The sequence below is a fragment of the Schistocerca americana genome, chromosome 3 (genome assembly GCF_021461395.2).
Source record: "Schistocerca americana isolate TAMUIC-IGC-003095 chromosome 3, iqSchAmer2.1, whole genome shotgun sequence".
Classification (NCBI taxonomy): domain Eukaryota; kingdom Metazoa; phylum Arthropoda; class Insecta; order Orthoptera; family Acrididae; genus Schistocerca; species Schistocerca americana.
Genome location: NC_060121.1, coordinates 378,424,150 through 378,440,891, shown reverse-complemented (window position 1 = coordinate 378,440,891; position 16,742 = coordinate 378,424,150). Strand labels below are relative to the sequence as shown.

General features: G+C 43.0%; 1 protein-coding gene across 3 annotated transcripts in view; it reads left to right on the top strand.

The window, feature by feature from the left end:
• The window catches only part of LOC124605379 (chitooligosaccharidolytic beta-N-acetylglucosaminidase), a 223,903-nt gene that overhangs the window by 173,656 nt on the left and 33,505 nt on the right, over positions 1-16,742 (top strand). For all 3 annotated transcript variants that reach the window (XM_047137017.1, XM_047137016.1, XM_047137015.1), the window contains exon 3: positions 12,125-12,548. In XM_047137017.1, coding sequence (XP_046992973.1) covers positions 12,125-12,548 — 424 coding nt within the window. The remainder of the gene's footprint in view (positions 1-12,124; positions 12,549-16,742) is intronic.

Sequence of the window (16,742 nt, the reverse complement as noted above, 5' to 3'; positions counted from 1 at the left end):
TTCCATTCCATTGGTATTTCAAATCTGCAGTTATTTCTCCATTAATCGTGCAATATATGTCAAACACAAATAAAAATATTCACGGACAATAACTAAAGGCGTAAATTGAAGGATACTGACAATTTGCAAGAACATTCAGTTATTTTACTTCACCAGGGTTACTGTGTAATGCTCTATCGATTTGTACTTCATTAGAAATGAAGTTAATAACAAATTTACAGGAACTTTAAGTTCTTGGACGAGGTATTAAAAAGAACGCATTAAAAAAAAAGTTACCGTTTTGTAAAGACTAGCCTCTCTTCAGCTGGACTCCGTCTTCTGAAGTTGAACTGCTTTGCAGAGTCACCGCAAATCATCTCTAGTATGTAATATAACGATTCGTTCACATATATTGGTAAAACTTGTCTACTTGCTCTAATAGCTGAGGAGAGTGTGTATGGTGTTTGCACATTCTTAGCGAGATAGACATAGTTCCTTCAAGACCATCTAGCGTCGTTTCAATAGCAAAAGTCGTACTGCAGGACTCGAATCTAACAAAGCACAGTGACATCTGTTGTTGTGGTCTTCAATCCGAAGACTGGTTTGACACAGCTCTCCACGCTACTCTATCCTGTGCAAGCGTCTTCATCTCCAAGTAATTACTTCAACCTAAATGTTTCTGAATCTGCTTACTGTATTCATCTCTTGGTCTCCCTCTACGATTTTTACCTTCCCCCTTCCCCTTCCACGCTTCCCTCCAGTACTTAATTGGCGAACCCTTGATGTAGAGCTGCGTGCCCCTGGAAAAAATTAAGGCTGTAGTTTCCCCTTTCTTTCAGCCGTTCTCAGTATCAGAACAGCAAGGTCGTTTTTGTTGATCCCTCTATCTCACCAAAAACCGACAAAGGAGATCGGATGCACTGTGACCAAAGCGTCGGCCCATCTCTTGCGATGGCGTCTCACGACCATTGTCGGCGTTACCGTAACCACAGCGTTGACACTGGAACATAATCGACTGATCGGCCCTTGATTCTATATTTCATGATTTTCGAATAGGTCAATCATGATTTCCTGAGGGAGAGGTCTGTGGTGATGTGAGAGAGCCCTTAGAAGCAGCGACTGGGCGACGCCGGAAGATGCAGTCCCCCATGAAATTTGGACATATTCTTCAGTCCAGTGCACCTAAGGCGAGTCCGTTTAAATAGAAAGATGCTCGAGTAATACGGGCTTAGGAACCTGTGTCTCGTTACAGAATAATAATAATAATAATAATAATAATAATAATAATAATAATAATAAAATTACCCGAAAGTTCCTAAATGCAATATAACACATACCGTACAGTTAAAAGGAAGTGACGCTCGATCAAGGTCCGTGTCACTCCATTTTTAACCGGACTTAACGTCTGAGAAAGTGAAGGAAATAATAATAATAATGTAGTTCTGATTTATTCTGTTAGCACAATTGCCTTTGTTTCTATGAACAAGCAGTGAAAATCCTATAGTATCCCATCACCAAATCAGGTTCCTCGTAGGCGTCTATGTGCTGTGGTGGGACTAACCAGTAGAATTAAAGAACATGATCGATTGACTGAGTCTGACTTATCAGAATAATAATTATACATTTATTTCTATCATAAGCATCGTAAAAAAGGTAAAGTTTTCAGGTGTAGGTATTAAATTGATCTCAAATGGGCTCATAAATGTTTTACAAATCAAAAGCTTCCGGACCACAAAATTCTTAGCAGGTTCTGTGGAATTTCAAAAATTAGTTAACAATAATTACACCATCATATTTAAAATCAGCACTGTGGTAGAGAACAGGTAACTAAGCTTATAAAGCTACCACAAAGTTAAAAACCACACTTCAGAAATTCTTATTGAATCTTGAAAATCAAACGTTCAGCATACACAGTTGTAAAAGTTAATAACAATAGCTTCCCTTTTGGAAAGAGTATCGATGTTAGCTGTTTCAATTGGCTGCCATTAACATTAGCTTTGGTGGCTGAAATGGTTCAAATGGCTCTGAGCACTATGGGACTTAACATCTGAGGTCATCAGTCCCCTAGAACTTAGAACTACTTACACCTAACTAACCTAAGGACATCACACACACCCATGCCCGAGGCAGGATTCGAACCTGCGACCGTAGCAGTCGCGCGGTTCCGGACTGAGCGCCTTAACCGCGAGACCACCGCGGCCGGCAAACTTTGGTACAAGACAATCTGCCCACATCCTCACATACAGTGTACATGAAAGTTAACAATGCAGTGATTTATCTCAAACAGTTCAGTATTAGTCTCAAAACACTCCAATCCTTTATCATTGTCAATGCAGCCAATCATGTTCTACAGGCAGTCTCTCCACATTTAAGAATTTACTAAACATCTTCTGTGATCAATCATATTAACACAATTTGTCATAAGTCTGTACCCTAAAAATCAACTAATTGTCCAGGCTAGTCATTCACTTTAACGTAAACGGGTAGGGAAGTCTGTACTTAATGACACCGTTTTATGTCCGTCAGCAAAACCTCAGCTTACAGTACTTGCAGAAGCACTCTTTCTTAGCACAACTAGTTGCATTCACGCACTGGCATGCCATACCACACTGTGTCCAAAATGGTAGAAAACGCAGCCACAGCCACAACAGCAACCAATCATCGGCGAGCCATACGTTCCACCACTCATCAGGACACGAGATAGCTCCGCTGCGGTCAGATATCCTCCACTGTCAACAAGCCAGCCAGCACTCGGCTTACAGCAAACTTAGCTCCAGTGGACCGTCTTGAACAGTCAATAAACTCGCAACTCGACTCACGGTGCACTCTCAATTTCCCCTTTTTCTGTGATTTTCATCCCCCCTCCCCCCCTCACTCTATGTGGGTCCCGGGGGGGGGGGAGGGGGGACTGATACTGGTACACTCAACCCACACCTAGGCGTTAACATATAACCAATATGACAATGATTTTAAAATAGTAGTGAAATATGAGGATTATGAAAGACTAAAGTAATAAGTCTGGCTGAACAAATACTTTAAAAGCAGTGATAAAAATATGGTCATACAACACAATTTAAGAAACACATGAACACCATTAAAACACTCGAAAAAAACATTAGAACAACACGGAAGAGACACTGAACATTAAAAACGGAGCACTGCAGACTTTTACTAAAACTCGAAGGGTCCTGCCCTGGGATGGTAGACGAAAGGAAAAGTAGTTAAAGAGCGAGAGAGGAGAGTCATGGGGATGGGAATTGAGGGCTAGGAAGAGGTGGCAATGACAATGAGATAGGGATGGCTGTTGGGGGACAGCGAAAGAGGGGTAGCTGGAATTGGGATTTGTGAATTTGAAAGAAAAGGGAGTGGGGAGCGACTGTAGGCGGAAAAGGAAGTGGGGGAGGAAGGGGAGGAAGCCCCTGGGGCGGTGGAGAGGGGAGGGTGGATTCATAGTTGGTAGGAGGGGTATATTTTGGGATGGAGTTCATGATCTGGAGGAGGGAGTCGGTTGAAATTTCTTTGGCAGAGGATGTGGAGGATGTGCAGGTGGAGCGTTGGTGGGACGTGTAGGTAGACGCAGCATTCTAGGATTGGAGAGGAGGTGGGACACAATACGATTGGTGGAGTTGAGTTTACAAATGGTGTAGATTATCGGGAGATGTTCTACGCGAGTGAAGAGAGGTGGGAATTTGGTGAGTTGGTAAATGATCATTGTGGGGGAAGGTTAAGTGGGTATGTGAAGTGAGGTGGAAAGCATGACGTTCCAGAATCTGGAGGAACTCACAGAACTTGCGTATGGCAGATATCCATTCAGCATTGGCAAAGCAAAGGATGGAGCGGAACAGGGATATGTATGTGCGAAGGATAGTGGAGGGGTGTAATTCCCATGTTCGCGAGTTAGTAGTTATAGTCTATTGTGGGATTTCTGATGGATAGTTAGTAAATGAGGTTTCCACATTAGTTGCCGGTCGAAGGTTAATCCAAGGTGCTTTAGTGTGTTAGTCAACTGGACAACTGGACAGGACGCTTGTAAATGGTGAGCTCCCTTTTTCCACTCGGCACTGCCAAATGTCACTCATACCAGAGAGGTCATAACATTGCTGCCCAAGGACTTAACGAACTGGAGTAGTGCCAACCTCAATAATGCCACCCTTGGCTCAGTATAGATGCAGAAATACGTTCATATGTTTGTTGTCGCTAAGGGAACAGCTCACCATAGTGTCGTTGTACTATTTGTTCATTGCATTCAGTGAACCAAGAGATGCACATCGTCCAGTTCTTAATCAGTAAACCTGCCCATACTGATGTGTATCACTGTTAACATACAACTAATACTGCCGGAAAAACAGACCCGAGACAGAACTGAGCATTAGTCAATGCAGACTTCAGGGTGTTGCATAAAGTGAGCTTTACTGTTGTCAGAGCAAGTGCCGTGTATGGAAGGAACTGGTTTCTTTCCAAACAAGAAACACAGGGCTTACTGTCGACACTTGCAGTGTTGCGCAGGTATGTTCGGTGCACGCCTCTGCAATCCTTTCTTTCTTATAATAAGACAATGCCTATCTTTAGACTGTGGTGCTAGTTCAATGATGATGTTCCTATCCATTTGATGATCACAAAATACTGAAACAATAATTAGTTCTGCAAGCAGAGAGAGTGTACTGATTAAAGCATAACAATCGCATGGACCATTTTAGCGTCTGTAGGTACATAATGTGTACATGTAAGATAGGGGCACAATAAGCAGCTTTTATATCGAAACATAGACGCCGAACTGAAAACAGTGCAGTATTAGACACATACGTAAGATTAACTGCGATTTGTGTTTTGGCGGTGGTATCGTCTGCTAGCATTGGAATTAAGCCATTCTCGTCGCGTTCGCATACGATGTAGCAGTAATTTTTTTTTCCTCCTGTCTTCTTGCCTTGCTTCCTTTGTTTTCGTGACACATTGCGGATGTTGCATAAAAATTTGACATTTTTATGGCGTAATCTTAATCGGGAAGGCTCTACTCAGGAGCCTGTACAATAGACCACCGTGCTGAATACGATTGCGAACTTCCACAACAGCGCTATATGGGAGACCAATGATAACTCCATATTTTCATGCTGATGAGTTTATTTTTAGTTAGGGAAGGACTTGCATAACGTACTAACCAGGACATTTACGTTGATCAGTTTAGTATAAAATACTGTAGGCCTATTAATTAACTTTGAATGTAAATATGACAGATATTGTTTAAATACTTACAAAATAATCAATGTCAAACATTGAACAGGAGTACAGCATTCTATCAGTCGGCCAATCTGACAAAATCGTGTTTACCTACCGGTATTTCATTTACGTTTGTTAACAGGTTGTCGTTCGTAACAATTTTTAAAATAATCCTGACAGCTGTACCACGATTGAAGAGTTCATAGAAAACAGAACACAGTACGTGACTCTTAACGGAGAGAAATCTTTAGAAGTAGTAGTAACTTCGTGCGTATCCGAAGGGAGTGTTATAGGACCATTACTTTTCGCAATACATGTAAATGACCTTGTGGATAACGTAGGAAGATTAATGAGGCTGTTCATGGACGACGCAGTTACACACGAAGAAGTCACAACACTAGAAAATTGTAGCGAAATGCAAGAAGACTTGCAGTGGATCAATGTTTGGTACATGCATTGGCAGTTGACCTTCAGCATAACGTAAATAGCCAGAAATATCCATTATTGTGTGGTTACACGATTTCAGAATAACCTCTGAAAGCAGTCACATCCATTAAATATCTGGGAATATGCATGCGGAACAGTTTAAAGTGTAATGACGACGTAAAACTAATCGCAGGTATGGCAGATGCCAGACTGAGATTCATTGATTGAATTTCCTCGTTTTGAGAATACTGGAGGGCGTTCTGTTGTAATTATAAAAAACCATTCAGCATATTATGCGATCTTGGCTGCTGAATGGTTTTTTTGAGATTCATTGGCAAAATCAGCAGCAACTTTAGTACATCCATAAAGCAGGTAGCTTACAAAACCCTTGAACGAATTTTTGTTCATGCGTGCTTACCATGGCTATTTCTTTTCTTATCTTGCTGCATAAACACACGGAATTTTAACTCGTTTGCAAGCGAATTAGACATTATTATTTCGATGTCAATCGTATTCATACAACAAAGAACTATCCAGTGCGGACATTGGTGCGGCTCCCCCCGTCGGAGGTTCGAGTCCTCCCCCGGGCATGGATGGGTGCGTGTGTTGTCCTTAGCGTAAGTTAGTTTAATTATTGTGTAAGCATATGGTCCGATGACCTGAGCAGTTTGGTCCCATAGTTCTTACCACAAACTTCCAAGTTTTCCAGTGCGGACAGTTGATATTTGATGTCTACGCGTAATTGCCGTTGGTGCAGAGCTTCGGTAAGTAACGACAAAAAAAAAAAAAAAAAAAAAAAAAATCAAACATGGTTCATTGCTGTTGCACTTTCAAACTTCAATGTATTGCTTCGTAATAGATGGATTATATTATTTAAGTTACTTTGACAACTGACATAGGCTACAGCTTAAATGAGGTAAATTCAAACTTAAATGCATTGTGTAAATAATGTGATTATCGTACCGTGATTTCGATAAGCGTGTTATGTGAGCAATTCATACTTCAATATGTTTTTCAGCGACATACAGGTCTAATATTGATGTAACTTCGACAAACTTGTTACACGAATAACAAATTAGCGAAAAAATACCTGATCTTAGCGCCCCTTACAAGGTATAGATCTACACCTACATCAATACTGTGCAAACGACTGTGAAATGCATGGCAGAGGTTGCTTCCTATTGTAGCAGTTACTCAGGATTCTTCCCGTTCCATTCAAGTATGGAGATCATGAGGAATGACTGTTCAATAGCCTCTTTGTTCGTTGTGATTAATCTAATCTTGTCCTCACAATCCATACGGGAGCGATACGTAGGCGGTTGTATTTTCCGGATCAGCATTTGAAGCCTGTTCTGGAAACTTTGAAAGTGGGTTTCCTATCCTCAAGCAGCTGCCAGTTCAGTTGCCTTCAGCATCTCTGTGACACCCTCCCAAGGGTCAAACAAACACTAGTGTTATCAGTCTCTGCATACGATCAATATCCCCTGTTCCTTCTAATCGGTAAGGGTCCCACGCACTTCATAAATATTCTGGTGTGGCCGCAAGAGTATTTCGTAAGCGATCTCCTTTGCAGACTGATTATTTACCTAGCATTCTACCTATAAACCAAATCTCCCACATGCTCTAACCAAGACTGAGCATATGTCATCGTTCCGTTACATATTCGTACAAAGTGTTACATCCAGTTATTTGTATGAGCTAACCGTTTCCAAATGTGACTCGTTGATACTGCAGCCGTTGTAGGATACTATGATTTTCGTTTTGTGAAGTGCACAATTTTATATTGCTGAACATTCAAAGCAAGTTGCCAATCTTTGCACCACTTTGAGATATCATCGAGATCCTACTTAACATTTGTGCAGCATTTCTCAGACAGTACTATATTGATAACTAATCTGCTAAAAATCTAATTTTACTGTTAATATTGTCTCCAAGATCATTAATATACAACGTGAACAGCAAGGGTCCCAACGCACTTCCCTGTGGCACATTCAAAGTTATTTCTGCATCTGTCGAAAACTCTCCATCCAAGGTAACATGCTGCGTGCTTCCTGTCAAGCAGTCCTCAACCCAGCCACAAATTCCGTTTTGTAACCCTTACGATAGTAGTGAGTGGTTATAGTTAAATTGCAGCTGTTCTTAGAGGTCCAGTGTAGGCTATAGTTACCGTACGGCTGCGAAAATTGATAGATACTCGAACGCATTAATGCGGAACTGATATACGCTTGAAAAAAATTAGTTCTAGTTTTGGCCACCAGGTGCAAACCTGGCTATGTACAGCATCTCGTCCGTGGCTCCGGTGTTCATATTGTCAAATTGACAATTAATAATATCAACATTATGCTCTTCCCAGTTGTTTAACCTTTTCTACCCATGTCCTGTTCCTTGAAAAAAATTAGTTCTAGTTTTGGCCACCAGGTGCAAACCTGGCTATGTACAGCATCTCGTCCGTGGCTCCGGTGTTCATATTGTCAAATTGACAATTAATAATATCAACATTATGCTCTTCCCAGTTGTTTAACCTTTTCTACCCATGTCCTGTTCCTAATCCATTACACATGGAAACATTTTTGTACATCTCTCTTGCATTCACAGGGCCAGATTTGCACCTGGTGGAAAAAATGGGAACTAACGTTTTTCCAACGTAAATCTTTTCCTCATTAAGGTAGTAGAATATCTACCAAGTTTTGCCATACAATAATTACAGTCTACGCTGGACTTCTGTGAGTTGCTGCACTTTAATCACAGCCACTCGCTAGTTTTGATAATAAGCATAGATGTGGTATTGAGCAAGTACTTTTCGGAAATAAATATTGCTTCTGCCTGACTGCCTTGATACATGGCTTTCAGTATGTCACGTGAGAAGTGCAAGCTGGGTTCCATATGATCGTCTTTTTCGAAACGCTAAATGCTTGTTGGCTTGGAGTAGGTCATTCTGTTAGACTTACGTACTTTCGTGAATCACTTCTACAGCGCGTCTTGTAGGCGTGTGTGACCATTGCTTTCTTCGAGTTACTAGGAGTAAATGTGAGAGGGATTCCATTGGGCACTGGAGCATTATTCAGTTTTCGATATTTCAGCTGTTTCTCAACACCATTGGTAGTAATATCTACATCACTGATCTTTGCCCTTGTGCCAGAATACCCCTGGATTTTTATTTGTAAAGAAACATCTAGGGTATTAATAAACCGCTTTAGCTGTATTTAGTCCATTATTTTTAGATCACCGCCGGTTTCATGACACTAAAAGCCACATCTTCAGGTGAACATCTGCATAACAGTAAATAAATCAAGCTACATTTCTAAAATTATTTTACGATTTTTAAATTTTTTTTTAAAAAACGATTAAAATTTTTTACATGAGAATACTAAAATATTTGTACTCATTAGATCTAAAAGTCTCTGAACTTTGTAGCCACCATTCGTTGTCTGTCAGAACAAAACAACGCTAAAAGACGGAATGTCATTAAATAAAACAGCCGGATGCATGGATTCCAGTTCAGTATGGTGGATGGCGCTTAAACAAATAATGCCATAGTATGTATAAATGTAAAACTATTAAGACCTAATTTGTGGTTAGCACGAAAATTCAAGAAGTGGTTGCAACAAACTGGAGGGATGTTCTGCCTGCACTTCAAGTAAATAGCTACTGACGGAAAAGCAGGACCTGGAAACCGACCCATATGCTGTCGCGAACAGGGGACGCGGCCGCATGCTGTCCCTTACTGACGGCAACAAAGTAAACCGCTTGCCTATAAACGGCTCGCGTATGAGAACAAAGAATATTGTTATATCAATATTCCTTGTTCTCATTCACCATCCGTGTGTTTGCCAAAGACGTCCGATCATTCAGTTGAGGCCGTGCATCATCAGCGCATGCGCGAGCCGTCCATAGGCAAGCGGTTTGCTTTCTTGCCGTCAGTATGGGACAGCACGCGGCCGAGATCCCCTGCTCGCGACTGCGTGTGGACCGGAGAAGCGGTAAATCCGGTTTCCAGGTTGTGCTTTACCGTCAGTAGCAATTTACTTGATGTCGTTGGTCCAGGTACGACATCTCTCGAGTTTGTTGCAACAACTTCCTGGTTTTCCGTGATAGCGGCAAATTAGGTATTAATTGCTTTACATTTATTTTTACCTTACTACTGGAGCACTCTGATGTGATCACCGTATTCGATGGGAATCCATCCATCCGGCTGTTTTATTCAATGACATACAGTCTTGTAGCGATGTTTTGTTCTGACAAACAACGATCGTTAAGTAGAAAGTTCAGAACTTTTTAGCTCTAATGTTTTAGTTATGCGAAGACAAATATTTTAATATTCTCACGTAAAAGATTTAACGGATTTAAAAATTTTTTAAAAAGTCGTAGAATAATTTTAGAAAGAAACTTGAGTGGATGTCTTAGTGTTATTCCTTCTTGGTTTATTCATTTTACATAGGTTTAAAGATCCTCTTAGCGTTCTTCCGTGTTTGCGATTTAAAAACTGGGTTGTTTTGAAAATCTGCCTTATGCAAACACAATAAGTTTATTTTTATATTTCCCCAGACATGTTTCAACACCAATGTCATCTTCTGTGGGTTAAATTTTTATTTTCTTAAAATTACATCGCTAATTGAACGGTATTATTACACATCGATTCTAGTGCTCGTTTTCGGCGTTTTTTGACAGCATGTCATATTTTCCGTCCTGTTTCGTGTCGTTGGTTGGAGTCTCTATCAGCTACTACACTACTGGCCGTTAAAATTTGCTACACCACGAAAATGACGTGCTACAGACGCGAACTTAAACCGACAGGAAGAAGATGCTGTGATATGCAAATGATTAGCTTTTCAGAGCATTCACACAAGGTTGGCGCCAGTGGGGTGGAGGAAAGTTTCCAACCGATTTCTCATACACAAACAGCAGTTGACCGGCGTTGCCTCGTGAAACATTGTTGTGATGCCTCGTGTAAGGAGGAGAAATGCGTACCATCACGTTTCCGACTTTGATAAAGGTCGGATTGTAGCCTATCGCGATTGCGGTTTATCGTATCGCGACATTGCTGCTCGCGTTGGTCGAAGTCCAATGACTATTAGCAGAATATGGAATCAGTGGGTTCAGGAGGGTAATACGGAACGCCGTGCTGGATCCCAACGGCCTCCTATCACTAGCAGTCGAGATGAGAGACATCTCATCCGCATGACTGTAACGGATCGTGCAGCCACATCTCGATTCCTGACTCAACAGATGGGGACGTTTGTAAGACAACAACCATCTGCACGAACAGTTCGACGACGTTTGCAGCAGCATGCACTATCAGCTCGGAGACCATGGCTGCCGCTACCCTTGAGGCTGCATCACAGACAGGAGCGCCTCCGATGGTGTTCTCAACGACGAACCTGGGTGCACGAATGGCAAAACGTCATTTTTTCGGATGAATTCAGGTTCTGTTTACAGCATTCGTGTTTGGCGACATCACGGTGAACGCATGTTGGAAGCGTGTATTCGTCATCACCATACTGGCGTATCACCCGGCGTAATGGTATGGGGTGCCACTGGTTACACGTCTCGGTCACCTCTTGTTCGCATTGACGGCACTTTGAACAGTGGACGTTAAATTTCAGATGTGTTACGACCCGTGGCTCTACCCTTGATTCGATCCCTGTGAAAGCCTACATTTTAGTAGGATAACGCACGACTGCATGTTGCTGGTCCTGTACGGGCCTTTCTGGATACAGAAAATGTTCGACTGCTTCCCTGGCCAGCACATTCTCCAGATTTCTCATCAATTGAAAACGTCTGGCCAATAGTGGCCGAGCAACTGGCTCGTCACAATACGCCAGTCACTACTCTTGATGAACTGTGGCACCGTGTTGAAACTGCACGGGCGCTGTACCAGTACACGCCATCCAAGCTCTGTTTGACTCAATGCCCAGGCGTATCAAGGCCGTTATTACGGCCAGGGGTGGTTGTTCCGGGTACTGATTTCTCAGGATCTATGCACCCAAACTGCGTGAAAATGTAATCACAAGTCAGTTCTAGTATAATATATTTGTCCAATGAATACCCGTTTATCATCTGCATTTCTTCTTGGTGTAGCAATTTTTATGGCCAGTAGTGTACTTAGTGCGTTGCTTTCACTCAGTTCTTCATAAATTTCCGCACACTAAAAATAAACTAATTGTGTTTGCATAAGGCTGATTTCCAAAACAACCCGGTTTCTTGATTTACTGTTACGCAGATCTTCACCTGAATATATAGCTTTTAGTGCCATGAAACTGGTGGTGATAAAAAAGGGGTGGGGGGGTAAATACAGCTAAAGTGCTTTATTGATACCCAAGATGATTACTCCTAGCTGTGGTTGTTCTACCTAAAAGGTTGTCTGTAAAGAGAGAGTCGAAGACAGAATTTCGATATGAAAAAATGTTTTTAACTCTCAAATACGGGAGATATCTTACTATACAGGATGGCTGACTACAACAGTGGCTAACTGTATGCCGGCTGAGCGCAGAAACAAATGTTGCAGGCCGGTGTGGACGTGGGAGTGCCGCGAGAGCCGATGCGAGAAGGTGGCCGCCGGTGAGGGCGAGGCGCAGTCGCTGGGCGCGTGCCGGCTGGCGTGCGACCCCTGGGCGACGCTGTGGCCGCGGCCGCGCGGCGGCCTGCAGAGGACGCCGGGCCGCCTGCTGGCGCTCAACCCGTACAGCGTGTCCGTGGAGGCGGCGGGCCGCGACCTGCAGCCCGGAGTGCGCCAGCTGCTGCAGGAGGCGGGACGCATCTTCCACAGGAAGGTGGAGCGCAAGGCGCGCACCAGCGCCAAGCAGCGGTCCGCCGGCGAGCGACGCTCCCTCTTCGTCACGCTCACCGTCAGCGACGGGCAGACGCGCTCCTTCCACACGGACACCTCGGAGGCCTACTCCCTCTCCATCTCGGAAGTCACTGCTGGCAGGGTAAGTGCGCATACTGTACGCGGCCCAGTCACCTTGTGACCACCGCCTATGTTCGGCGTCAACGTGTGTTGTGCACATAGTTCCGCGTAGTCAGCGCGTACACAACTTTCCCACTAGAGCGCGCCCCGCTAAGGCCGGTATTACACTATCAAATTTCTTTGTCAAAGATGTGATCAAATATTCCGTCAAATATATTTGACAAAGATCTTTGACGTAGCGCTAGAAGGGGTATTACACTATCATATTTTTCGTCAAAGTTCAAGATGGCTGACCACAACTTGGTATTAACCGCAGCAGTTGCATATACTACAATTGCACTGTGTGCATATGCGGAAGAGAAGCGGGGGAAAAAAAGGAAACATACCTGGGTGAAGCCATGGGTTTTACGATTGCACGATAAAAGCATTCACCAAAACTTGTTACGTGAGCTTATAGTGGAGGACGTCAAGTCGTACATCAATTACTTAAGAATGGATGAGCATACATTTCTGTATGTGCTCAATGAAGTGTATCCTCATATCACAAAGCACAATATTCACTTAAGAACTGCTACATCTAGAAGACGGGCTCACTGTAACACTCAGATTCCTTGCTACAGTAGAGGGTTGGGTTAGGTTAGGTCAGGTCAGGTCTGGTCTGGTCTGGTCTCCAATCTTCATAATCTATTTTTGTATTCAGTGCGCCTCACGTTGTAAAGCACCTCATCAGCTTCATACTTCTCTATTAATTTTGTAGTTGTCAGCACACACCAATTGTATTTACCCGCAATGTTTATAAAAACACTACAGACGACAGAATGCAGCGATACTAGTGCTCCATGTGGTAACATGTCACATTGCAGTGAACAGAATACAAGCGACTTCTTTGATCAAATCTACAGCGAGGCCCTAGATTTGATCAAATATTGGATGACATTTGACAAAGTTCCCTATTACACCATCAAATATCTTTGACAAAGATACTGGACAAAGATTTTTGACAAAGAAATTTGATAGTGTAATACCGGCCTAAGCACAACAGCGCAGGCGCAGCACTCATCTGTCTCCGCAGTACCAGATGGCGCTACCATAGAGACGGACTGAATTCTGCTTCCGCTGATCCACGTATTAATATGTAACGCAGCCAATGCTGCTAACGTAGAACCTTTTCTCCTCGCTGATCACACTCACGCAGTGATACATGAACGCACGAGGTATTATAACGAGTGTTCAGACCTCCGATTAGTCAGTCTGCATTTGTCTGTACCAGTCTATAGTCAAGTTTCAGTCTGCGCCTAATAAGATTACCATATTCCTGTACATAGCCAGGAAGATAAATGTATAGACACATTTGTCAAGGATCAGAGATATATGTGAGAATAATATTAACGTACCAATACCAAAGGAACTTCAGATTGTCAATTGTAAATAGCCTCCAGAACCAAGTTAAGTAATTTTTATGCTTGTTATAATTTTAATAAATGTGTGTGAAAATTTATAAAGTTCTGTTTAAAGTTGGTCACCGTCAATCTGCTACTCTAAGCGTGCAAGTGGCATTTCTATCGTCTAACCTAACGGCAGAAGATAAACACGCCACGATAAGACCACGAGACGTATTGCTGACTCTCGCCTACTTCGTTAGAGCGACAAGTCAAATAATCTGATGGTGTGTGTACTGAAGGTCTTACAGTACGCTCACCACAACGTGCAACAACCATTCCCATATGTCAGGTGACAGCAGTAGCAGTGGGGGGGATGTGATGGGGAGGGGACCGAGGAAAGCAATGCAGTCATCATCGTAATTCAGAAACTGAGGACTTATCTAACGTCCAAGGGTTGAGGCATTTCAAAATGGCTAAGTTGGTAAACTGATCGATGTGCAACAACCAGGTGACAGCAGTAGCAGTGGGGGGATGTGTCGTGGGAGGGGACCAAGGAAAGCAATGCAGTCATCTTCATAATTCAGAAACTGAGGACTTATCTAACGTACAAGGGTGGAGGCATTTCAAAATGGCTAAGTTGGTAAACTGCGTGCTGTCGTGTTTAAAGTATACCGAGGATGGCAGAATGGCGCTATCCAAAGGCAACTCTGAGGCAACTGTAGTGCACCCTGAGCCCTAGATGACAAGGGTGAACACTGGCTGCATAGACGTGTACAGGTGAATAGACGTGCAACTGTTGAGCAACTGACCATCCAGACGAATCAAGAGGTTAGTAACAGTGTCTCCTCAATGACCGTTCAGCGAATGTCCCTGCGTATCGATGTCCACTGCAGGTGCTTGGTTCGTGCAACGATGAAGGCTGTAATTTTCACGCCAATACTGCAACTGGACGTTCACTGATTGACGACAGTTGGAATTTTGAGATGATAGACGAAGTGTCTTAAGCCAAACACTCTGCTACAATCTTCGGAAGAGTCCAGGCCAAAGGATGGAGCGTTATGGTCTGAGGAATATTATCGACACATCCCCTTGGTGGTCTCGTCGTTCTGGAAGGCACAATCGATCAAGACAAATAAGCATCAATCCTTGGAGACCGTGTCCAATCCTACGTGCAGTTTGTTTTTCCTTTCATCATGGCATCTATCAGGAGGATAAAACAACATGCCACATAGCTTGCATATATGTGCACAGTTCAAAGAGCGCCCCAGATTTAAACCCAATCGAAAATCTGTGGGACCACCTCGTTTGCGCTGTCCATGCCATGGATCTTCAACCTGCAAACTTAGGGCCGATGGCCATTGCACTGGAGTCGACATGGTCCACATCCCTGTCGGTACCTTCCAGCTCACTGACACTGTTTTGCAATTCTCGCAGTGGTGCACCTGCAGAAGAAGGTTATTCAGGTGGTCATCTGTAACATAAGTAAATTCCTTAATCCTACTACAGTGCTAAACGGCCAAGAAGAAACAGTTCATTATTATTTAACGTAGTTCCTGTGATTGTTAATTTTTCTAGTGTACTCTTCTAGCTTCAATTAAAATGTGCTATGTATTAAAGTTGTGCCACATCCAAGAATGTGGTATGCGCATGGCGTGGACAACAGGATGGAAACACCACAAACACAGCACATTTCCATCCCTACTACGGTGTTGCAAAACCATTGGCATTTAAAACAGTTTCCAGTCATCTCATAAAGGATAAATGCAAGTTCTGTATGGTTTTCAATGGAATGTTGTAACATTCTTCTTGCAAGATACTGGCACGTTAGGTGACAATGATGGAGATGGATAGCGATCGCACACCGGTCTCTCCAAAGTAGACCGGAAAGGCTCAATCATACTGAAATATAATGACTTTGGTGGTTAAGGGGAGACGCTACAGCTCATCCTTAGTCTCACAGAACCAGTCCTGGACGATGCAGCCTTTGTGAAGAGGAACCCTGTCGTCTTGGAACACTATATCACCATTGTAGATCAAACATTGTACCATCTGATGGACCTAATCAGGAAAAACGGTCATATAGTCCTTGTCAGTAATGCAACCTTGTAGAGTAACCATGGAGCCCATGGAATACCACAATATAGCTGACCAAATCGTCAAAGTACCCCCATTGCGTTTCACTATAGGCAGCAAGCAGTCCATTGTACGTTTGGAATGGCTTATGCTAGACATAAGCTACTCCAAAAGTTGAAAACAATGTGAAACAAGGCCCATCCACCCAAATTACTTTCTTCTATTGCTCCACAGTACAGGTTTTACTGGCTTTGGCACTATGTCTTACATTTTGGTCATCTGCATTACTGACGTATGGCTTTGGAATTCCAGATCGCCCTGTAGTTCCCTACTTCAGGAGCTTCCTTTGTGTTGTTTTGGTGCTGACAGAATTCATGAATGTGGCATTAATTTCTGCAATGGCTTTTACAGCTGTTGTCCTCTTACTTTTCATCACAGTCTTCTTCAATGACCATTTGTCAATATCACTCTACAAAACAATCTCGTCTGCATTGTGACTTAGTGGATGATGTTTTGCCATTTTCCCTGCAAGTGGTATAAATCTTCAATACAGTGCCTCGTGAAACACCATACCCCTGGGCTACATTGGTTATGGAAGCACCCACCATACAAGAACCACCAACAATTTGCCCACGTTTGAACTCACTTAGCTGCAACATAATGCTCTCTGTCAGGACTACCTAGAACTCTGTAATATCCCCCAGGGGGCTCACCACTCTTTGGCAGGTTCGTGCTTGGCTACCACGGGGCCCCAGCCTTTG